The sequence below is a fragment of the Mustelus asterias genome, chromosome 30 (assembly GCF_964213995.1).
Source record: "Mustelus asterias chromosome 30, sMusAst1.hap1.1, whole genome shotgun sequence".
In the NCBI taxonomy this organism is placed as follows: Eukaryota; Metazoa; Chordata; class Chondrichthyes; order Carcharhiniformes; family Triakidae; genus Mustelus; species Mustelus asterias.
The window spans coordinates 14,013,554-14,034,063 of record NC_135830.1 but is presented as its reverse complement, the minus strand read 5'-3'; the positions used below and the strand labels follow the sequence as shown (position 1 = coordinate 14,034,063).

The following is a 20,510-nucleotide window of genomic DNA, read 5'->3' as shown; positions in this document are numbered from 1 at the left end:
CTCTAAAACATTGAGGCAAATTGGGTTCAAGCATTCAACTTATCATAGACTCTCTTCAGTGCAGAAGAAGACCATTCGTCCCATCGAATATGCGCCGATCACAATCCTACCCAGTCCCTATTCCTGTAACCCCACATATTTCCCCTAATCCCGCAAACACTAAGGCGTAATTTTCCATGGCGGATCAACCTAACCTGTACATTTTTGGATTGTGGGAGGAAACCGGAGCACTCGGAGGAAACCCATGAAGACACTGGGAGAATGTGCAAACCACACAGACAGTGACCAATACAAAGAACAAAGAACAATACAGCACAGGAACAGGCCCTTCGGCCCTCCAAGCCCGCGCCGCTCCCCGGTCCAGGATTGAATCCTGAATCCAGGATCCCGCCCAATTTTCCAGCCTACCTACATACCAATATCCTATCCACCGAGCTGTCCCTCACAGCTACGATGCTTTGTTCATTACAACCTATTAACTCACCCCCACCCCCCCATTCCAGACCATGTGATCTCCAGGGAGAGGCGAAAACCCAGAGTGAAAAACCCCAGGGCCAATATGGGGAAAAAAAACCTGGGAAATTCATCTCCGACCCCCTGAGGCGATCGAAACGAGTCCAGGAGATCACAATGGCCCTGATCGGAAAATGCTTCCCAACCCTAGTCATTTCCACTTGCACGAACACCATATGAATTCCCTGCCCCCGAGACAGGTTCCCAACTATTCGCAGTCTCGCTCTGTACTGGCACCAGCAAGATGATCATAGAATGAAGCCTTGAAACGAGAAACAAGGAACAATTAGCCCGCGCCGCTCCCTGGTCCAAACTAGACCACTCTTTTGTATCCCTCCATTCCCACTCCGTTCATATAGCTGTCTAGATAAGTCTTAAACGTTCCCAGTGTGTCCGCCTCCACCACCTTGCCCGGCAACACATTCCAGGCGCCCACGACCCTCTGTGTGAAATATGTCCTTCTGATATCTGTGTTAAACCTCCCCCCCTTCACCTTGAACCTATGACCCCTCGTGAACGTCACCACCGACCCGGGGAAAAGCTTCCCACCGTTCACCCTATCTATGCCTTTCATAATTTTATACACCTCTATTAAGTCTCCCCTCATCCTCCGTCTTTCCAAGGAGAACAACCCCAGTTTCCCCAATCTCTCCTCATAACCAAGCCCCTCCATACCAGGCAACATTCTGGTAAACCTCCTCTGTACTCTCTCCAAAGCCTCCACGTCCTTCTGGTAGTGTGGCGACCAGAACTGGACGCAGTATTCCAAATGCGGCCGAACCAACGTTCTATACATCTGCAACATCAGACCCCAACTCTTATACTCTATGCCCCGTCCTATAAAGGCAAGCATGCCATATGCCTTCTTCACCACCTTCTCCACCTGTGACGTCACCTTCAAAGATCTGTGGACTTGCACACCCAGGTCCCTCTGCGTCTCTACACCCTTTATGGTTCTTCCATTTATCGTGTAGCTCCTCCCTACATTATTCCCACCAAAATGCATCACTTCGCATTGATCAGGAGTGAACTCCATCTGCCATTTCCTTGCCCAAATTTCCAGCCTATCTATATCCTTCTGTAGCCTCTGACAATGTTCCTCACTATCTGCAAGTCCGGCCAGTTTTGTGTCGTCCGCAAACTTACTGATCACCCCAGTTACTCCTACTTCCAGATCATTTATATAAATCACAAACAGCAGAGGTCCCAATACAGAGCCCTGCGGAACACCACTAATGACCGGGATTATACTTTAATTAGTCCCTGCTATAAACTTCATCCCGCTCCCTGAAAACTGGCTGAGGTTAAACCATAACGTTCACAACCACAGTATCATATTTAACCTCAAGCCACATCATCACCGAGGCCAACTATTTCCACCTCAGTCACATCAGCCAATTCCGCCCTATTCTCAGCTGATCTTGTGCTGAAGGCATCACCCCTTTCCTTAGTTACCGCCAGACTTAACTATCTTATCACACTCTCACCTGCCTCCCCGGTAATCTTGAAGAAATCCAGAACAGATGGAGAATAATGGAGGAAAATGTGACCTTTTCCACTTTGGCAGAATAAACAGAAAAACAGGGTATTTTTTAAATGGCGAGAGATTGCCAAACTCTGCTGTACAGAGCGATCTAGGAGTCCTGGCACATACATCACAAAAAAGTGAGTAGACATGAGTAGACAGAATAGGATGTGCCTGAAAAAATGAAGGATAGGAAAGGTAGAATTCGAGAACCGTGGATAACCAGAGAAATTGAGGGATTGGTCAAAAAGAAAAGAGAGGCGTACGTTAGGTCCAGGCACCTAAAAACGGAGGGAGCTCTGGAGGAATACAAAGAAAGTAGGAAAGAACTCAAACGAGGAATTAGAAGGGCAAAAAGGGGTCAAGAAGTGTCCTTGGCAGACAGGATTAAGGAGAATCCCAAGGCATTTTATTCATACGTTAGGAACAAAAGGGTTGTCAGGGAAAAAGTCGGACCTCTCAGGCACAAAAGTGGGGAATTATGCTGAGAGCCCAAAGAAGTCGGGGAGATCCTAAATGAATACTTTGCGTCGGTATTCACAAAGGAGAGGGATGTGTTGACTGGGAGTGTCTCGGAGGGGAGTGTTGACCCGTTCGAGAAAATCTCCATTACAAGGGAGGAAGTGTTAGGTTTTTTTAGGGAATATAAAGACTGACAAATCCCCAGGGTCTGATGGAATCTATCCCAGGCTGCTCAGGGAGACGAGAGATGAAATCGCTGTGCCTCTGACGCAAATCTTTGTCTCGTCATTGGACACAGGTGAGGTCCCAGAGGATTGGAGGATATCTAACGTGGTCCCGTTATTTAAGAAGGGTAGGAAGGATAACCCAGGAAATTATAGGCCGGTGAGCTTGACGTCCGTGGTAGGGAAGTTGTTGGAGAGGATTCTTAGAGATAGGATATATGCGCATTTAGAAAGGAATAAACTCATTAACGATAGTCAGCATGGTTTTGTGAGAGGGAAGTCATGCCTCACTAACCTGGTGGAGTTTTTTGAAGAAGTGACTAGAATGGTTGACGAGGGAAGGGCCGTGGATGTCGTCTATATGGACTTTAGTAAAGCATTTGACTAAGTCCCTCATGGTAGGTTGGTGCAAAAGGTTGGATCTCATGGGATAAAGGGGAAAGTGGCTAGATGGGTGCAGAACTGGCTTGGTCACAGAAGACAGAGGGTGGTAGTGGAAGGATCTTTTTCTGGCTAGATGCCTGTGAGTAGGGTGTTCCGCAGGGCTCTGTATTGGGACCTCTGCTGTTTGTGATTTATATAAACGATCTAGAAGAAGGTGTAACTGGGGTGATCAGTAAGTTTGCGGACGACGCGAAAATGGCTGGACTTGCAGATAGTGAGGAACATTGTCAGAGGCTACAGAAGGATATAGATCGGCTGGAAATTTGGGAAAGAAATGGCAGATGGAGCTCAATCCTGATCAATGCAAAGTGATGCATTTTGGTAGAATTATACGATAAATGGCGGAACCATAAAGGGTGTAGATACGCAGAGGGACCTGGGTGTGCAAGTCCACAGATCCTTGAAGGTGATGTCACAGGTGGAGAAGGTAGTGAATAAGGCATATGGCATGCTTGCCTTTATAGGATGGGTCATAGAGTCTAAAAGTTGGGGTCTGATGTTGCAGTTGTACAGACCGTTGGTTCGGCCGCATTTGGAATACTGCGCCCAGTTCTGGTCGCCACACTACCAGAAGGACGTGGAAGCTTTAGAGAGAGAGCAGAGGAGGTTTACCATGATGTTGCCTGGTATGGAAGGGCTTGGTTATGAGGAGATATTGGGTAAACTGGGGTTGGAAAGACGGAGGATGAGGGGAGACTTATTAGTGGTGTATAAAATTACGAATGGCATAGATAGGGTGAACGGTGGGAAGCTTTTTCCCAGGTCGGTGGTGACGTTCACGAGCGGTCATAGGTTCAAGATGAGGTGGGGGAGGTTTAAAACGGATATCAGAAGGACGTATTTTACACAGAGGGGGTGGGGGCCTGGAATGCGCTGCCAGGCAAGGTGGTGGAGGCGGACACACTGGGAACGTTTAAGGCTTATCTAGATAGCCACATGAACGGAGTGGGAATGGAGGGATACAAAAGAATGGTCTAGTTGGGACCAGGGAGCGGCGCGGGCTTGGAGGGCCGAAAGGCCTGTTCCTGTGCTGTATTGTTCTTTGTTCTTTTTGTTCTTTGATTAGCAAGTGTTCCTTATTGCAAAGGGAACAGGATGTGAAAGCAGGGATGTTTTATTGCAGTTGTACAGGGTGTTGGCAAGGCCATATCTGGAATAATGTACAGTTTTGGTCTCCTCACTTATGATAGGATATAATTATATCAGAAGCAGTTCGGAGATGGTTCACTTGACTGATTTCTGGGATGAGGAAGTGTCTCAGGAGGAAATATTGGACAGATTGGGCTTGTATCCATTGAAGTTCAGAAGAATGAAGCAATCTTATTGAAATGTTTAAGATCTTGAGGGGACTTAGCAGTATAGATGCTGAGAGAGTGTCTTCCCTTGTATGAGAGACGAGCACTTGAGGAGTTAGATTAAAAATACTGGGCCCAAGATGTAAGAAAGAGAGGAGGAGAAATATTTCCCCTGAGACGGTCATTAGTCTGTGGAATTCTCTTCCCTGGAGAGCAGTGAAAGCAGAGTTATTGAATATTCTTTAAAGGCTGACTTAAATAGAGGCTTGATTACCAGTATTGCTGTGGTTTCAAATTGTGTAACACGAATGTCGTTTAACACAAAAGTTTAGGACATTCAAAACAGACAAAGCAATTGATGAGGATTCAAACTAAAGTTCGGATTATTTCCGTGCATACGTCCATGTAAATTTAAGTATATTATAATAAGATTAATAGGAACAAGAAAAAATACAGCAGCATAATCCTGCAACAAGATCCTTCAGTGATCTGAGAATTTACTGATCTCCCAAGCAGAGGCCATTTACCTCACGTCACCACCAGAGGGAGCTCTCTCACATGTTTTGTGTTCACTGTATCAGGAGCGGGTTCCATTACGCAGTGACATAGGGAGACATAAATCAGGAGAATTGGATTAATTATTGGATTACACAGTGTAATGTAGGAGTACTGCTTTAATTGTGGGATTACACAATGACATGTTACAGAGCAGAAATCCAGAAGAACTGGATTAATTGTTGGATTAACAGTGATATGTTACAGAGCAGTAATACAGGAGAACTGGATTAATTCTGAGAATACACAGTAATATTTGACAGATCATTAATCCAGGGGAACTGAATTAATTGTTGGATTCCAATAATATGTTACAGAGCAGTAATCCAGGGGAACTGGATTAATTGTTGGATAACACAGTGATATGTTACAGAGCAGGAATCCAGGGGAACTGGATTAATTGTTAGAATACACAGTGATATGTTACAGAGCAGAAAACACGGAGAACTTGATTAATTGTTGGACTACACAGTAATATTTTACAGAGCAGATATGGATGCTGAATTTGCTGATGACACAAAGATAGATAGGAAAATAAATGGTGAAGAGGATGTAAGGAGACGATAAAGGTATATAAAAAGCTGAAGTGAGTGGGCAAAGCTCCGCCAAGTTGGCAAATGTGAAACTGTCCATTTTCGCAGGAAAAAAGTAAAATACGGTTAATATCTAAATGGTGAGAGATCACAAAATTCTGAGGTACAGTGAGACTGGGCTGTCCTAGGGTGTGAATAAAAAGGGGCCAATATACAGGTACAGCAATTAATTAGAAACGTCATAAAATGTTATCATTTATTCCGAGGGAATGTATTATAAAATAGGAAGGACCATAAATTCGTAAGATATAGGAGCAGGATTAGGCGATATGGCCCATCAAGTCCGCTCCGCCATTCAATCATGGTTGATATGCTCCTCATCCCTATTTTCCTGCCGTCTCCCCATAACCCTTCAACCCATTACCAATTAAAAATCTGTCTAACTCCGCCTTAAGTTTACTCTGTGTCTCAGCATCGACCGCACTTTGGAGTAGCGAATTCCACAAATTCAAAACCCTTTGGGAGAAGTAGTTTCTCCTCAACTCTGTTTTAAGTTTGCTACTCCTTCTCCGAAGACAGGGGCCTCCAAACTTTTCAGGACGAGGGCCACGTCGTATATTTTACACATTTTCGGGGGCCAAAGAAAAAAAATAGTTTTATAAATGAATGAATAAAATTTAAATGAATGAATAAGTTTTATTTGGATCATCTTTGTAATCAGGATGATATGGTTCAGAACAAAAGAGAAATGTGACAATTACAAAGAAACAATGCCATGCTTACACTGAGAGAAGATATATAATGAGTAAAAATATCAAACATTAGCAAATGCTCTGACGAAATAATCAATTACTTAACTGCAGATGAGAAATGCAGGCTATTCATTTTTTGATTTATTTTATTTACTGAAATTTTACAAATGTTTACTTGAAATGAGAATTTGCCCAATTTTGTGGCACACAATGAGAAAAATAAACACAGCCCAAGAAAGAACTTCAGTAAAACAAGGCAAAGAAATTCAAAATAAACTTGAACCATTCATGAAGGTCGAACAAAAATAAATTGAGTCTGCACCTTTCTACACAATTCTGGCAATTGGAGTTTTCATTCGTAACCAACAAATCATGAAGTTTTGCACAAGATTAATGGGAATGATGGAACTGCTTTTTAAATTTCAAAATATTGCTGAACTGAGGTTTCAAGCTTGAAATTTTTGAAAATGTTCGATGACACAGGTACGTTGTACCAAAAACTGATACAAACCCACAAGCAAATCGCTTCAAATTTGGAAACCGGTCAGGCTGCAAAGATTTATAAATTTGGATCAGATTTCCTTCTTTATACTTGTGTTTCAGCATGTCATCTGATTGGAGATCAATAATTTCCATTTGAAACTGACTTGGGAGTGTTTCAACATTGCAGCCAAATGGATTTTGAAACAGCTTTATTTCATCTGTGTTTCCATCAAGATCAGAACATCGTTCCTGAAATTGGTTTTGCAAGTCCTTAATGATTTATGTTGCAAATGAAGAAGGAAATTCTGCTTCAAATTCTTCATGAAATTTTTCACAACATGGAAAATGAACCAAGTTATGAACTTTCAGCTGTCCTTGAAATAGCACCAGTTTTTCCCTGAATGCCTTGACATCCGCGAATAGATCACAAATCAATTTGTTTCACCTTGCAACTTCAGATTCAATTGATTCACATGGCCTGTCACGTCTGCAAAAAATGTCAATTTCCAAAGCCAGTCAGTGTTTGATAAAAGTGGTCCGGGTCGATTCTTCTGTGTGAGAAAGGACCATGATAGAACCTTTTCACAACTAAGCCATCGAACTGCTGTATAATAAGGCAAGTCACCGAACTCAGAATCAGTTTCTTTCAGAAAATCACGAAACTGGCGATGATTAAGCCCATGAGATAGAATGAAATTCACTGTTGGAACAACAGGTTTCAGAACGCAAGACAGATCCACATATTTTCCACACAATGCTTGTTGATGGATAATGCAATGCAGAAAAATAGGCTTTGAGAATTCACCAACCTCACAAGCTTTTGTGATTTGTCCAACCAAACCTTTCTTCACCCCAGATATGTTCTTTCCTCCATCAATTGTCACGCATTGCAGTTTATTCCACTCCAGGTTACATGATAACACAGTTTTTTTGCAATTCTTTGAAGATGTCTTCTCCAGTTACTGTGCTGTGCATGCTATGCACTGATGCTAATTCTTGTGTCACATTAAATTCACGGTCGACGCCACGGATGAATACTAGGAGTTGTGATGTGTCACACACATCAGTCGATTCATCCAGTGCGAGAGAATACAACTGAAAATGTCTTGCTTTGTCTGCAATTTGATGAATTATATTGCTTCCTATATCCTCAATTCTACGAGCAACAGTATTTGGTGCAAGAGCGATGATTTTGAACAGATTTGCTTTTACTGGGCATAACTCTTCCACTGCTTCCATTCTCCACTCTTTGATGAGATCTCCATTGGTGAATGGCTTTCCTCTTTTAGCCAACACATAAGCTAGTTTGTAACTGGCCCTGGTTAAAGCTTCATTTTCAGTTATCTTCTGCGTAAAAAAAGTTTGTCGGGAAAGGAACCTGCTTTGCATTGATTCAAATTTTTCCGAACGCTGTGTTCCTGTGAATTGGGAATAACTTGGTTCATGTTTGGTCTCAAAGTGCCGAAGTACATTGTACTCCTTCAAAACTGCAACAGTGTCGTTGCATATGGCACACAAGGCTTTATCACCTGCTTGTACAAGGAAGTACTTTACACCCCATTCTTCATTAAACAGGCGGCATTCACTGTCCACTTTTCTTTTTTTTTCCTTCCATAGCCGAATTGGTCTGAATTGCCGCCATCATTGTCATTGTTCTCGCTCATTTCAGACAGCCGGAGCTTACGGATTGGATAAAGCAGCTGCCACTCAGTCACTGCAGAGCGGCAATTGGATAACAGATGTCTCAATTGCTGATTCGTATAATGAACTGTCAGTCACAGGACGGCAGCTCTGATTGGAGAATAGGCCGGTAAAGAGGGCGGGGATTCCTATGGGTCCATCAGACACCGTGCGGAGCGGCAGCAAATGTCCGGCCTGTGGCTTCCGTCCCCGCGTCCGGATCCTGAGTCAGCGGCGGGGTTCCGGACGCGGGAATGTTTTCGGCAGCGGGAATCCCGTCCCGCCCCACTGGCTGCGGGCCAGATGTAGCCCGCTGCGGGCCGGATGTGGCCCGCTGCGGGCCGGATGTGGCCCGCGGGCCGTAGTTTGGAGACCCCTGGCCGAGTTAAAACGATAAAGTCAACCCCATTGCCACCCAGATTTTTCCTTGTATCCCCATCTCTATCGCCAGCGCTTTGCAGCCTATTACTGTCCTTCACTATCTGTGTTTGCTTTTGCCCTGTTGCTCATGTGACATTTCCAACTCGGACACAACATGACAAATCTCAATCTAATGATTCTCACTGAGCTGTTTCGATCAGGAAGCAATTCAGGTTTGTTAAACGGATTATCAAAAACTTTAAACTTGAGTATATCGAAGCCGATCTATGACCCTGAAAGTGTCGAATCCTAACTACTCGACCACCAGGGTCTTATCTTCCTCATTCTCCCAGATCTTGAGTACAGGAATATGCACTGTGCCAATCAAGCACAGTCGCATTCTCTTTCTAGTCTTTCGCACGTTGCTTAGCTTTGAAATTGTTCATCTTTTCACATTAGCTTCCAGCGTGCTAAAAAACGAGCTGTGATCAGCTCAAGTTTTTCAACAGGTTTACCACAATAAGTTTTATCACAGAATGATGCTGACATTGCTCTTTATATGTGGTGAGCTACAATGAAGTTTAATGCAGTAGAAGGTATCTCACTTTTTCTGAGACGATGTACCAGCAATTGCAATGATGTGAAGATACCGGCGTTGGACTGGGATGGGCACAACATGAAGTCTCATAACACCAGGTTAAAGTTCAACAAGTTTATTTGCTCCGGTAATAAAAGAAAATTGCTTTATTTTATCAGCACTCCGGAAGCTCGTGATTCCAAATAAACCTGTTGGACTTTAGCCTGCTGTTCTGAGACTTCTCAATGTAAATACGAATTGTTGTCGATAAGTGACAGCATTGTGGAATAAGGCTGATTTCTTCCTCCCTGCTGCTCAACCTGGTAGAAGTATCACACCCGTTTTCGATCAGGAAACAATTCCAGCTCCTCCTAATTCATGTGCTGCATGAGAGCAATGAATCATCATTCCCTGACTGGGAATCGAAAACTGGCTGCGACGGTGAAATCGCCGAATCCTAACCACGAGACCAACAGGGACATTAATGTGATCAGCACATTACTGGCCATGTGTGTGTGTGCGTCTGTGTGTGTGTGTGTGCGTGCATGGTGTGTGGGGCGGGGAAGGGGGGGAGGTGCGGGGAAGGGGGGTGGAAAAAGGCCTCATGCCCCAGAACAATCCATGCCTGTTTCATGGTGTAATGGTTAGCACTTTGGATTTTGAATCCAGCCATCCGAGTTTGCATCTTGGTGGAACCACTATTCTCATCGACCCTCCTCTTGTTTAAACTGGGACAGATGAATAGGTGAAGCCGTCAACCACTTCATCTCTGAACTTTTTGTGTTGTTGAGCAATCATCCTCTGGGGCTGCAGCAGTGGTGCCAGGAGAGTCACTCCCTACATCATCTGCAATGTGATCGCATTGCGATTTGCTGAAAGTTCCTATTTTTTTAAAACATCGACTTTTTGCGAATTTTAATAAAATGCCCTTCAGCAAACCGGTAAGAATTCTCACGACACCAGATTAAAGTCCAGCAGGTTTATTTGGAATCACGAGCTTTCGTCGCTCTCGCTGAGGATTCACCACATTGCTCTGCCTTTGACTGAAAGCAGTAGATGTCTCGTGAATTCCCCGGTATCCTGAGTGTCTGACACTGATTAACACAATGCACTGTTCTTAATGTGAAATTAAGCGGTTTGATTCCATGTGGAGGATTTACACTTACATACTTCCGGGAAGCTGGTGACATCGTGGTAAAATCAGTGGAGTATGAATCCTGTGGCCCAGGCTCAAACGTCCGGATCCCACCACAGTCCAGAACTCAAAATGAAGTGAAAGCTAGTTTCAGTAAAATAAAACAACAAATGCAGTGTGCATAAAGCAAGTTGTAAAACAGGCTGCAAGCTGCTGCTCTGGTGGTTAGAGTTTGACACTTTCACTGCTGTTTAGATTGCAAGTCAGGAGATGGAGATTTGTTGCTCTGATCCAAACCGTAAAAACAAATGTCAGTTATTGCCTGGTGGAACATATGAAACCCAATCTCGCCTCGTGTCCTGAAGTGAAGAATGACTAAATTCAACAGGAGGTTTTTTTTGTCATTTCTGGCAGGATATTGGGAACCAGACAAGGTTACGGGCAGTTTAAATGGTGCTGGTCCTTCACTGCAGCTCATTCTGTTTCTAACTGGATGGGATTCCAGCTTGTTACACAGTTCAGGGTGAATTTATTCAGTGAAGGAGCAGGCTCAAGCCAACTGATGGACTTTCGCAGCTCCTTTGCTGCTAATGGATTTCAGTAACAATATCAGTAAAGGGCACAATTGCTTACGTGGTAGCTGAGCCGAGTCATGTAAACCGGTGGATTAAGGTCCAGTCCCTACGGAGTCGTTGGTTCGATTGCAGCCACTGCTAGAATGGATTTGGATTTTGGTCCAAGCAGCTGAAGTCCAGCATTTCAGTTTGAATGCAGGAGTTTGTGCCGTGTCACTTTTGGCATGAAGAAAGAGGAACGACAGAGCAATGTAAACAGTTGTTGAGGTAAAGGAACGAGTGTGGAAGGACTGGAGCAAATTATCGTGGATTCTGGAATCAGAAACAAAGAGAGAAAATGCTGGAAAATCTCACCAGCTCTGGCAGCATCTGTGAGGAGTGAAGAAAGTTGACATCTCGAGTCCAGATGGCCCTTTGTCAAATCTGGGAGGAGTGGAGTTGCTTCGATAGAGAATACAAACGGGAACACCGGTTGAATGGCTCTCTGTCGAAATAAACAACAGGATTGCAAACATTGAGACTGCAGTCCCGGCCCAGGGGATGGATTGGGATTTTCAAACTGAGGTTCAAATCCTGCCATGTGCGCTTCCCGTCATTCCTCATTGTGATTTTTCTTTTATTGAAGGTTATTGGAAATGAAGCAATGGGTGCAGAGATGATCAACTCATTGCAAATCTCTCACATCAGCGTCACTGAGGGTCCAGTAATCAGCGTCGGCGCCGTGACGTGGTTTCGATTTCCAGTCACGGAGTGAATAACTTTTTGTTCATTTCTTCATTTAATAAAAACAAGGCTCACAGCGTCTGTGAAGGGAGCAACATCTAAATCTTTCAGCTGGATGAACTTGTATCAGAGCTGGAAAAGTCAGAGATGTAACATTAACGATAAACTCTGAAGAAGAACCACATGACACACACAAGATACATGTCAAGTACATACACAATACACATGCCAAATCATGTCACTTTCAAGTTGTGTCTTTTAACTTCCTGCTCTCCACCTCAGACATTTCCACATTCATCAAAAACCTCCGACCTCAAACTCCATCCTGGTCCTCTATCCACTGATAATGCTACACTTATGGGGCACGTGAGCAGCATTTGGCTCCAGAGCTCAGTGGTTAGACCACTGGTCTTGTAAAGCAGGCGTCGCGAGTTCAATTCTCGCTGGAGCCAGTAGCAAAATTTAGCTGTTAGAAGCTGTAGGTGAGGGACTGGGAAACGAAATAGAGAGCTTTGATGAGTGGAGGCTCAGATCGGGTTTAACTTTGGTAAGCGAATTGATATTCCCTCCTTGGTAAAAAAAAATAGAAAGAGCACGACATCTGTGAAGAGATGGAAAAAAATAAATGTCGATATTAAGAATAGGATAGTTGCGTTTTGTACAAGGAATGCATAAAGCGAGCATGTAGGTGCAAGCAATGATTAAAAGGGAAGTTACATTTTGGTCTTTATTGTCGGCAGACTGGGGTCCAAGAATAACGAGGTGTTGCTGCAGTTCATAGAAATCATAGAAACCCTACAGTGCAGGAGGAGGCCATTCGGCCCATCGAGTCTGCACCGACCACAATCCCACCCAGGCCCTACCCCCCACATATTGACCCGCTAATCCCTCTAACCTACGCATCTTAGGACTCTAAGGGGCAATTTTTAACCTGGCCAATCAACCTAGCCCGCACATCTTTGGACTATGGGAGGAAAGATGTCCAAAGATGTGCAGGTTAGGTTGATTGGCCAGGTTAAAAATTGCCCCTTAGAGTCTTGAGATGCGTAGGTTAGAGGGATTAGCGGGTAAATATGTGGGGGTAGGGCCTGGGTGGGATTGTGGTCGGTGCAGACTCGATGGGCCGAATGGCCTCCTTCTGCACTGTAGGGTTTCTATGTTCCTATGAAACCGGAGCACCCGGAGGAAACCCACACAGACAGGAGGAGAATGTGCAAACTCCACACAGACAGTGACCCGAGCTGGGAATCGAACCCGGGACCACTGGAGCTGTGAAGCAGCAGTGCTAACCACTGCGCTACAGTTGCACAGGGTTTTGTTGATACCACATGTTGAATATTCTGTGCAGATATGATATTCACATTTAATAAAGGATATGTTTGCATTGGAAACGGTGCAGATAAGGTTCAGCAGATGATCCCTGGGATGAGGGAGTTGTCGTATGATGAGAGGCTGAATAAATTGGGCTGAAATTCTCTGGAGTTTGGAAGAATGAGAGGCGATTTCATTCGACCTACACAAGTCTGATTGGGTTTGATAGGTTGGAGGCTGAGAGAGTTTTTCTGCTGGTCGGGAACTCTAACACACGGCAGCAGAGTCTCAGGAAAATGGGCTGATCATTTCGGGCTAAGGTAAGGATAAATTACTTCACTGAAATGGTTGTGAACCTTTGGAATGCTCTATGCCAGACAGTTATGGAAGCTCCATCATCGAGTATATTTAAGGTTGGGATAGACAGGTTTCTGGCCTCTCGGGGAATTCAGGCATATGGGGAACTGGTGGAAAAACTGAGTTGTAGCCCAAGATCAGCCATAACGGTATTGAATGGCGGAACAGACTCGATGGACCAAGTGTCTACTCCTGCTCCGATTTATTGTGTTCATGTGGATGATCAAACTAGTAATTCATGTTATAATAAAACGTTCTCAGAAGCTGTTGCGACAAATGTGAAGCAGACAGAGTCAAGGTTCCGAGTCTAATATGACTCTTATTAAACCAGCAACTGAGTGTGAGTTACAGCATTGAGCACAATATCGAGACAGGGAATTGAATTGAATCCAGGCAGTGAAAGCCCTGAATTTAAACTCCTGTATTATTTCTGCAGTAGACTTGTTCAGGAAACGTGCTTGCCAATTGAAAGTGTGGAGGTTTGAGAGCACCCCGAGCCAAATGGACTCGCGCTATTCCTGTTTCTGCTTATATTCCCGACATATATTTACTTTGTGCCCTTCTGTAACAGTGAAACATTGTCCAAACTTGGCCAGTCTTGCTGTTATTCATTAAATTACCATACTGTTATGACACAGAGGTTAATCCCTTTTATCTCACATCATAATCTGGAAAAACTATTTGTGAAGCTGCTAACTGTTCTTAATTAACGTTCAGAGGCTTATTAATTTTAAAAATGCCTGTTACTCACTTTGAGTGAATAATTAACAAGCTATTTGTTTAAATAACCAAGAACTTTAAGTAAACAAGTAACATGTTAATTAAGGTACGGTTCGACTGAAATGCTGTTCAAATAATACTAGGAACATTCATTACCAAAACTGTACTCACAGAATTTTAGTCACTCTCAAAGAAATTACACAACCAGCTTTGATGGGATTCAGAAGATTTTGGAGTCCTTCAGTAGTTGTGCGCAGTCTGTAATGTCTTTCTAACTCCATATCCTTATGTTAGATAGTTTTCTAAAGCGATTTTTAAACTAGCAGGGGTCGAGAACTGCTGTAGAGACAAATGTTTTTTTGACTGGCTGCCCTGGCCTCTGGAGATGTTCACCCAAGATATTATCTAGAGATGGCTGCTCCTCTGGCCTGTTTTATCTGCCATGACCTCTCAGTTTTCTTACACCACGATTGGTTTGATGCTGACAACAATAAAAAAATCAAAGCTGATAGGTTCCCTTGAGCTGAGAGTTTACTTTAAACTCATACGTTGTTAGCTGAGTGTCTTCTTTAATTCAAATCCTAACAGAAAGGAAAAACCTGTGGAGGCTGTTATTAAGTCAACCCTGATGTTTGGTCCCTTGCAAACAAATGTTGCAACCTGAAGTCTGTGTGTACTCTACATTTTAGCACAGAACTCAAAAACAGCATTTAAAGGACTGTTTTCTTCCCTCTAGCATTTTTTACAACTCTTTTATATATTTACAAACATTATTTTGTATGTTCACAAACTCAACTTGAAACTGGCAGATACAAACCGGGGTGCTGGCTCTCATCTGTTTCTTTTCAGGATGGAATTCGTCTGGTCTTCATGCTCACTGAAGCACCAACACGGCAAGGAGACCATTTGCTGGTTCAATCCATCCGAGTAGTTCCACGGATCTGTACTGCCCAATAAGACATCGGTGTCCACGCGTGAAGGAGCGAGTCCAATTGAAAAATAGTGTTGAGAAAAATGTCAAGGAGAAAAAATAAGTGAGGTATGAAGTTTTATTTAACGTGAATTTGAACAGACAGTATATAGAACATGTTTATTTTGTTAGACTATTTGGAATGTGCTGTAAACCCAAATAAAATTCGTATATTTGACCAAGCTACGTGTTAAGTTGGTTGTTCAGGAAGAATACTCAATTTCTTCACTCTTCACTCACCTCCTACTCAATTAGAACATAGCCTTGTGATGAGTGCATTAATTTCAACATCATGTTTCTCATGAATGGCGATAGTTTTGTCGAGATATATGGTATAAGCGATGATAAAGGAACACGGTTCCCCCCATCACCAACAGTTGGGGCAGTACATTGGCACCGTGCTGCTTCAGAGCGCAGGGACCCATGTTCGAATCATGGCTTGGGTCACTGTCTGTGTGGAGTTTGCACATTCTCCTTGTGTCTGCCTGAGTTTCCGCCGGGGCTCCAGTTTCCTCCCACAGTCCAAAGATGTGCAGGTTAGGTGAGTTGGCCATGTGAAGTTCTCCCTGTGTATATGAGCAGGTGCTGGCGTGTGACGACTAGGGCATTTTCACAACAACTTCATTGCAGTATTAATGTAAGACTACTTGTGGCTAATAAATAAACCTTAGCTCCATTCGCCCCACAGCGTTCAGGTGGGTATCCGACCAACCATAATCCGTAAGCAGTACTGCAAGTCTTTTTTCGTGTTACATTTAAAATCGCATGCAATTCTCTCCAAGTATCAATATTTTGATGCTTCATGGCCTTTAAAAATATTTGATTTCAGATTAGTAGGGCGGAACAGAATAAGCTCATATTTACGCCTATAATACTTCAGGTGCCACCTTGTTTATCATTCAGTTATCCTGTCTATGTTTCCTTGCAGACTCTCGGTCCTTTCTTACGGTTTACAGTCCACAGTTCACCTCGCCTGACATCATCAGAGGAATGCAAACATTTATTCTGCCTCTTTGTGTAAGTCGTTAAAATAAGCTGCAAATAACTGAGGATGAGGGGCTGATCCGCGAGGCACGTCATTGTTCATAGCCTTTCAACTTGAAGATGTAACATGTACCTATTTGTGCTTGTTCTAAATAACTTGTCCTCTTTCCATGCTGATGTATTGGTCCGACTCAATGAACCTTTATCATGCATCTTATCAAGTAAGTTTGGAAATTCAGCTTATGTCATCTACTGGTTTCCCTTTAACTAATAGATAGTATCATCTGAAGATGCGGGAGGAGGGGGTGGGTCGGGGATGGTGGTGGTGGCGGGTTGGGGGGGGGCGGGGTGGGGGGGGCGGTAATTAAGAAGTAGAATAAAACCCTTTGGAATGCCAGGTTGACTTTTTGTTTTCTGATTGCAAAGTGCAAAGTTGATACTTCCTCAGTAAGGTGCCCTGTCACTTTCACGATATTGTTGTCAAGTTAACTGCCCTCTCGTTACCTGACTTCAGAGTTGCATTACTGTTCATTAAGACTGCATCCACAATTGGAAGAAGAACTCCTCAACAACGTCAATTTTCTGTGTGATGTCTTCATAGAATTGATGTGCACCCACAGGTATCTAAAGCGTTTGTCCATTCAACAACTCCAAGCTGTATTACTCCTGCCACTGGAAGTCCACATCGAGTACGTGCCCCAGAGAGTCAGCTGCATCACCAAGAAGGAGAGCGGATAGAACACATAGACAACAAAAATGTATTGAGATAGAGGCAGAATAAGAGCCACTGAAAGAGTGAGAGTCCAAGGTCGATGCACAGAAAAAATAATCAGCGGTGTTTGAACTTGGAAGGAACAGATTAACTTCACAAGTCCATACAATTTGTAATTTATATTGGCAGGCAACACGAATATAAAAATATTACTCAGATTTGAACAGTGCCTGATCCAGACACCAGGACACAGCTGAACGCATTAAACAGATGCAGTATCTCTGAACAATAATCGTTGTTGTCATCTTTAGGAGATTTTGTTTACAAATGATCTGGTTCAGAAAATACAAAACAACGATCTGAGGAATTACTCCTTGATGCGCATTACCTCTTTATCCATCTGTAAGGGAATATTTTTTGATGCAGAGTAAGCAAATGCAACCGTGAAACTGACTGAAAATATCATCGCAAATCCCTGCCTAAACAGCGGCAATGTCTGTCACTTCTAATAAGTCGAAAGTCAACCTTCTCTTTTGTAGAATTTTTTTTTAAATGTCCAGTTTCTCCTGAAGCCTGGTGATAAATAATCTGTGGTTTTCTGTAACAATTTGCAGTGAACTTTGATCTTCACCATTGGAACTCATGACAGTATAAACAGTTCAAAACGTCCGAGGTATTTTAGTTCGGTTTATTAGTTTTACAAATGCATTCCCCAGATGAGTTAATTGCCTTAACCACTGGTCCTCCTTTATCTATTCTACTACTTATATCCTCAAAAAACGCCCGTAGATTTAGTACAAAATGATATGCCTTTCGTAGGTCCATGCTGGCATTGTCAAATCCCATTGACGCTTAATAATTAGTTAGTTACCACGTTTTTCTTTGTAATACACTCAAACACCTTTCCGGTGAGTAATGTCAAGCTAACTGGTCTATAATTCCCATGTTTTCTATCCGTCCCTTTTTAAATAGTGGGGTTACATTTTCCACCCTCCAATCTGTACGAACTATTCCTGAGTCGATAGAATTTTGGAAGATGACCACCAATGCAACCAACATTTCCAGGGTCCCTTCCTTTAATACTGTGGGATGTAGGTTATGAGGCTCTGGTGATTCGTCAGCCTTTAACTCCACTCATTCCCCCAGCCACGAATTTCTTTTTAATACTGATTTCCGAGAGTTCCGAAGTCCCATTAGACCCTTCGTTCTTTCTCAATTCTGGGAGGTTATCTTTGTCCTCATTTGTGAACACCGAACCAAAGTCTGTGTTCTATTCTTCCGCCGCTTCTTTGTGATTATAATTGCCCTTGCTTCTGCCAGGTACCAACATTAGTCTTTATTAATCATTTTCTCCTCAGATATTTAGTCAGTTTCTATGTTTCCTGCAATTTTACTCTCATACACTATTACTCCCCTTAATTATGTTGTGTCATAAGAACATAAGAACATACGAAATAGGAGCCGGAGTAGGCCATCTAGCCCCTCGAGCCTGCCCCGCCATTCAATAAGATCATGGCTGATCTGAAGTGGATCAGTTCCACGTACCCGCCTGATCCCTATAACCCCTAATTCCCTTACCGATCAGAAATCCATCTATCCCTGATTTAAACATATTCAACGAGGTAGCCTCCACCACTTCAGTGGGCAGACAATTCCAGAGATTCACCACCCTCTGAGAGAAGAAGTTCCTCCTGAACTCTGTCCAAAACTGACCCCCCTTTATTTTGAGGCTGTTCCCTCTAGTTCTAGTTTCCTTTCTAAGTGGAAAGAATCTCTCCATCTCTACCCTATCCAGCCCCTTCATTATCTTATAGGTCTCTATAAGATCCCCCCTCAGCCTTCTAAATTCCAACGAGTACAAACCCAATCTGCTCAGTCTCTCCTCATAATCAGCACCCTTCATCTCTGGTATCAAACTGGTGAACCTTCTCTGCACTCCCTCCAAGGCCAATATATCCTTCCGCAAATAAGGGGACCAGTACTGAACACAGTATTCCAGCTGCGGCCTCACCAATGCCTGTACAGATGCAGCAAGACATCTCTGCTTTTATATTCTATCCCCCTTGCGATATAGGCCAATATCCCATTTGCCTTCTTGATCACCTGTTGCACCTGCAGACTGGGTTTTTGCGTCTCATGCACAAGGACCCCCAGGTCCCTTTGCACAGTAGCATGTTGTAATTTTTTTCCATTTAGATAACAATCCAATTTGCTATTATTTCCTCCAAAGTGAATAACCTCGCATTTGTCAACGTTATACTCCATCTGCCAGATCCTCGCCCACTCACTCAGCCTCTCCAAATCTCTCTGCAGACCTTCTACGCCCTCTACACAATTCACTTTCCCACTTATCTTTGTGTCGTCTGCAAACTTTGTTACCCTACACTCAGTCTCCTCCTCCAGATCGTCTATATAAATGGTAAATAGTTGACGCCCCAGTACTGATCCCTGCGTCACGCCACTAGTTACCATCTGCCAACCAGAAAAGCACCCATTTATTCCGACTCTCTGCTTCCTGTCGGATAACCAATCCCCAATCCATGCTAACACCCTCCCCCCAACTCCGTGTGAACCAATCTTCATCAGCAACCTTTTGTGAGGCACCAGTGGTTAGCACTGCTGCTTCACAGCTCCAGGGTCCCGGGTTCGATTCCTGGCTCGGGTCACTGTCTGTGTGGAGTTTGCACATTCTCCTCGTGTCTGTGTGGGTTTCCTCCGGGTGCTCCGGTTTCCTCCCACAGTCCAAAGATGTGTGGGTTAGGTTGATTGGCCAGGTTAAAAATTGCCCCTTAGAGTTCTGAGATGTGTGGATCAGCGGGTAAATATGTGGGGGTAGGGCCTGGGTGGGATTGTGGTCGGTGCAGACTCGATGGGCCGAATGGCCTCCTTCCGCACTGTAGGGTTTCTATGAAATTATCAAACGCCTTTTGGAAATCCAAAAACACCGCATCCACCGGTTCCCCTCCATCAACCGCACAAGTCACATCTTCATAAAAATCCAACAAGTTCATCAAGCACGACTTTCCCCTCATGAATTCATGCTGCGTCTGCTTAATCGGACCATTGTTATCCAGATGGTCTGCTATTTCTTCTTTAATGATGGATTCCAGCATTTTCCCAACTACAGACGTTAAGCTAACCAGCCTGTAGTTACCCGCCTTTTGTCTATTTCCTTTCTTAAACAGTGGCGTAACATTAGCCGTTTTCCAATCCGCCGGCACTACCCCAAAATCCAACGAATTTTGACAAATAACCACTAACGCATCCGTTATTACCTCTGACATTTCTTTCAGTACCCTGGGATGCATTCCATCCGGGCCCGGTGACTTGTGCACCTTCAGTCCCGTTAGTCTACCAAGCACTGCCTCCCTGGTAACATTAATTGTATTGAGTACCTCTCCTCCTACCAACCCTCTATCGTTAATATTCGGTAAACTATTTGTGTCTTCCACCATGAAGACCGACACAAAAAACTTATTTAAAGTTTCAGCCATTTCCTCATTTCCCACTATTCAATCCCCCCTCTCGTCTTCCAACGGTCCAACATTCACTCTTGCCACTCTATTCCTTTTTATATATTTGTAAAGCTTTTACTATCATTTTTTATATTTAGAGCTAGC

General features: G+C 43.5%; 2 protein-coding genes across 4 annotated transcripts in view; one reads left to right on the top strand and one right to left on the bottom strand.

Annotated features, from left to right (window-relative positions):
• The window catches only part of LOC144480817 (uncharacterized), a 1,107,688-nt gene that overhangs the window by 922,301 nt on the left and 164,877 nt on the right, over nt 1–20,510 (bottom strand). The window lies entirely within an intron of this gene.
• The window catches only part of LOC144480906 (uncharacterized), a 433,772-nt gene that overhangs the window by 400,838 nt on the left and 12,424 nt on the right, over nt 1–20,510 (top strand). Inside the window, 1 exon segment of the mRNA XM_078200533.1 lies at nt 7,365–7,389. Within this exon segment, the coding sequence (XP_078056659.1) occupies nt 7,365–7,389 (25 nt within the window).